Source organism: Rhea americana, unplaced genomic scaffold (assembly GCF_003343005.1).
Source record: "Rhea americana isolate MKP2758 unplaced genomic scaffold, rheAme1 scaffold_137, whole genome shotgun sequence".
In the NCBI taxonomy this organism is placed as follows: Eukaryota; Metazoa; Chordata; class Aves; order Rheiformes; family Rheidae; genus Rhea; species Rhea americana.
The window spans coordinates 276,471-280,396 of NW_028185450.1; the positions used below are offsets into that span (position 1 = coordinate 276,471).

Sequence of the window (3,926 nt, forward strand, 5' to 3'; positions counted from 1 at the left end):
GTCGGCGGGAGCTGGCGCGGAGGATGCAGGCGCGGGGGATGCAGGCGGCGGCGCCCGGGGGCCCGGCCGCCTCGCGGCCCTTCAAGCTGCGGAAGAGCTTCGGTAGGGGAGAGGCGGGGGCGCCGCGGCCGGTGCGGGCGCCCGGGGCCGCGCACACGCGTAACGCTGGTTTTCTCTYTTGCGCAGCAACTAGGCTAGAAGAAGTAGCTGGCATCCGGGCGAAGTTCCCAACAAAAATCCCGGTAAATTTCTATTTTGCTAGCGAAAACTGTTGCTGTTCTTTGAAGAGAAATGCTGTGATGATTATTATGAAGTGGGTAGGGAGGAGGGGAAAGGGAACTAATTGTTTTGGATTTTTCTAAATGTGACTCTAATCAAAACAGGTAATTGTTGAAAGATACCATAGAGAAAAATACCTTCCTCTCTTGGACAAAACTAAGTTCCTTGTTCCTGAGGAGCTGACCATGACACAGTTCATAACCATCATTAGGTAGGTTGTGGCACTGTGCAGGTGGGGCTGTGGGCTGCAGCTGGGCTCTGTGGCAGGTCTCCCTCCAAGCAGGTATTTTCTAGCACTCTGCTGTGAAGACTTATTTAATTTCTTTGTGTGGGAGGAAAGCATAAAGGTCTCTGWAATAAATTCCCTCTCCTGTGAGAGTTTGAAGAAAGCCAACAGTTTTTTTTTTCAGGTGGATTTGGGGAGGAATCTGTTCTGTGCTTTTGGATGCATAAGGTCTTTYCTCTTCCCCCTTAACTGTAGTGAATAAGGATTATATCAGACTCCTGTTTTGCTTAGTCTCTGTTGGAAGAATTTAAAGTAGTACTGAGGCTCTGTGGTTCTGTTCTGCTCCTCACTCTGCTGGCTTGCTTTTTTACTGTAGTTTGAGTTTGCTCAAACTTGTAACAATTGACAGGTGTGAGCTGTGTGAGGTGTAATGCTTCTAAGTTACTCTTCACAAAAACACTAAGGAAGAAGTCTCTTAAGTCTTCAGAGTGACAGTCTCTAACAAAGCACTGAAAATCATATAGCTTTCATATGTTTCTGTAAAGTATAGGAAAGCTTTCTAGATATTTGAACTTCTCTATAAGAGATGCACAGCTTGGGATCCTGATCTTTGTATGTAATACTTCTGAAAAGGACTCCTCTTTCAAAGACTAGTGCTGAAATCCATCATAGCAATGCTACAGAAGCACTCAGCACTTCTCTTTAATTGGGAACACAAAGGCTAGACTCAGTAGCAGTCATGGTCTAACAACTTGATTTTAAGCCTCTTCCTCAGAGCACAAGCCTTCCAGCTTCCAAACACACAGTTAACTTCCTGCTGATGAGAGATGTTAAACCACATAATGACTTTATACAGCATTTCTCAGACATAGTTTGTGTCACTGCTCTGCATAATTTATTTGAAAGACTAAAGATGAGACTTGATTTTTGCTAACACTTAATCTTCTATTCCCCACCCCCTTCCTCTTAACTTAGAAGCAGAATGGCTTTAACTGCTACACAAGCCTTCTACCTGCTGGTGAACAACAAAAGCCTGGCCAGCATGTCTTTGACAATGGCAGAAGTGTACAGGGACTACAAAGATGAAGATGGCTTTGTGTATATGACATATGCGTCCCAGGAGATGTTTGGATGCCTCTTACCCACTGCTCAAGGGAAAAATATGGAATGCTTTCAAAAAACCTAAGGCAGTGATGTCTACTTGCTATGACCAAGCAGCTGTGCTATGAATCATGCTGGTGACATGAAGCTTGGAGATGCTCCTTCTAATATGAGTTCTTGAGCTCTGTACTGGGGAGTAATGACCCAGAGGTTGGCAGGACCAGCTTGAGGCAGAAATGGTGGTACACTCTTTTCTAGAAAATATTTTGGATACATATTTTATATTTAAAGACACTATGGGTTCCTTGAAACTGCACCTCCACTCTTGTTTGTAATACCAATCTTTGTTTTGTAACTGCTTTTTTTTAAAGATGTCCTTAAAGCCTAAGAGTAAAATAAAGACACTTTTAAGTATTGGGTTGAATGTTAAGTGTTAATCTGAGATAAGACTGTAGAAGACTACCAGAATTATTCTAGGACCTTCTTCTCACTAGTTTTTTGAATTCAGTGCACTTAATGAGGGATTGCTTGCACAGTGCCTCTTCATATTTCAGAATGGGATAATAAAGCTCAAGTTAAGTTTGGTCACACAGGAGCAGAATCATATTTATAAACAGTTTGTCAAGCTTATCTGAGCTGCAGGTTGAAAAACAGACCCTGCTTGTGCTAAAGCAGAGCTCAAATGCAGTGTATTTGTAACAGCTGACAGTAGTAGTTTGGGTGTTAAACTCCTGTGAATATCTTTTGATAAAGGTAAATTCTGGTGTAAATATGCAGAAACRGTAGTCAGCATAACCAAAATGCACATAGCATGACTTGAACCCCGGTTTAATCAACTGTGCAAGAGTCTGCTTTTACTACTGAATTCTGCCAGTGTGGTCTAGGTAGGTAGATAGTCTGTCCTTYCCTTGGAGGCACACTTATGTCTCTTCCTCTGAAACACTTCAGTGACCCTTCTCTCAACGGTGTTTGTACCTTGCAGTTAAGTGTACTGGTGTTTCTAGAAAATGTCTAAACTATTGTGTAGTGAGGTGATGATTCATTTAACATGCAAAGTGGGTGCCTATACACAAGCTCATGACAGSAGGCTCAGTCTGAAGTGTAGCCCAAGCTAACTTTTTTTTTTCCTCTTCTAGAAATGAGGTAGGTATCAAAGCTGTAAATGTTTTAGTAATCAACTTAAAACACCAGGTCATTTAAAATCTGTCAGTGTGCAGTTAATTAKCAACCTTCAGCAGCCTCAGCTTAAGATGGCTAAATCTTTACAGTAAGGGGAATTTCTTTGTTCAGTACTAAACTGATATTTGCAGTGATTAGTGTAGGAACTGTTGGACTGTAAAGAAGTGTGGACAGTATTTAAATAATGCATAAGGAAGGAGTGTGTGTGTGTGTGCGCATAATGGCCTTTTGCAAGAGTTCTCTTGCACTAATAATCTTTTGAACTTGGAGCCCTGAGCATGTGTGGGTTCAAGCCTCTAAACCTTAAAAAGCTACTGTATTTAGCTGTTAGGGGGGTACCTCTGTTATTGAAGGTGTTATTTGCCACCTCATAAAACGTGGAGGRGAGGTACAAAGAAATCATTGACCTGACTGACTCAGTGGAAAGGGTAAGGCTGTGTTAGAGCATAGGTTAAGAAAACACGTGGGCTTTGGCATCCCAGAATCTGTTACTAGGGTAGATTTTGCTTATACTCATAATAGAAACAGTTTCCACTTCACAAATTGAACTGAAATACTCATTTGTTACAAGCCCTGGGGAAGGCACAGAGACACCTGTTTGGCAGGAGTAATATACAGCAACACTGAACAGCTGTGGGAACCTCTGCAGGGGGAGGGTGGGAACCAAGAGAAATCTCACTGTGTTCAAGCTCTCTTGCCAGTCTAAGAGCTGGGCTAATATTTTGCTCTTTTGGCTCCTCTGTGTTTGTCTTATCTTGTGTGATACTTGTTACTTAAAGAGGAAAGCACTCCAAATTCTTGGCTGGTGCAATCTTATGTCTAATGGCCCTTTTTGTAATATAGTGGTTGAGGGGTAAGTGTTGATCCCTCCAGCTTTTATTGACAGGAGACTGTGTGGTATCTAACAGACTGAGTCACAGATTCAGCCTCCATCCCCTCCAAAAAAAAAAAAAAAAAAAGTACAGTAAGAAGGTCAACTGCAGGTAAAAATCATTACAAACATGTTTAAACTGGCTTGCTGAACCTAGAGAGAAGACTAAGGAGCTGGGAAAGCTTCATCACTGGGTAATAGAAACAAACCTGCCTTCCTACTGCATGTTAAAACAGGTAGGAATTCCTATCAAAKGCTGAATTTTCAGAA

The 3,926-nt window shown here is 42.1% G+C and overlaps 1 protein-coding gene across 1 annotated transcript; it reads left to right on the forward strand.

The window, feature by feature from the left end:
• Positions 1-12: 12 nt before the first annotated feature.
• On the forward strand, positions 13-2,003 carry MAP1LC3C (microtubule associated protein 1 light chain 3 gamma). The gene is made up of 4 exons (XM_085298245.1): positions 13-102; positions 187-242; positions 384-490; positions 1,481-2,003. Exons 1-4 carry the CDS (start codon positions 24-26, stop codon positions 1,689-1,691), a joined length of 453 nt encoding a protein of 150 aa, XP_085154371.1. The 5' UTR covers positions 13-23; the 3' UTR covers positions 1,692-2,003.
• The last annotated feature ends 1,923 nt before the right edge of the window (positions 2,004-3,926 follow it).

Excerpts from the sequence above, each read along its gene's own strand:
- MAP1LC3C (XM_085298245.1), top strand. The coding sequence starts at position 24 with ATGCAGGCGCGGGGGATGCAGGCGGCGGCGCCCGGGGGCCCGGCCGCC. Across the intron at positions 243-383 it reads AGTTCCCAACAAAAATCCCG|GTAATTGTTGAAAGATACCA; the intron begins GTAAATTTCTAT and ends TAATCAAAACAG. Across the intron at positions 491-1,480 it reads CAGTTCATAACCATCATTAG|AAGCAGAATGGCTTTAACTG; the intron begins GTAGGTTGTGGC and ends CTCTTAACTTAG.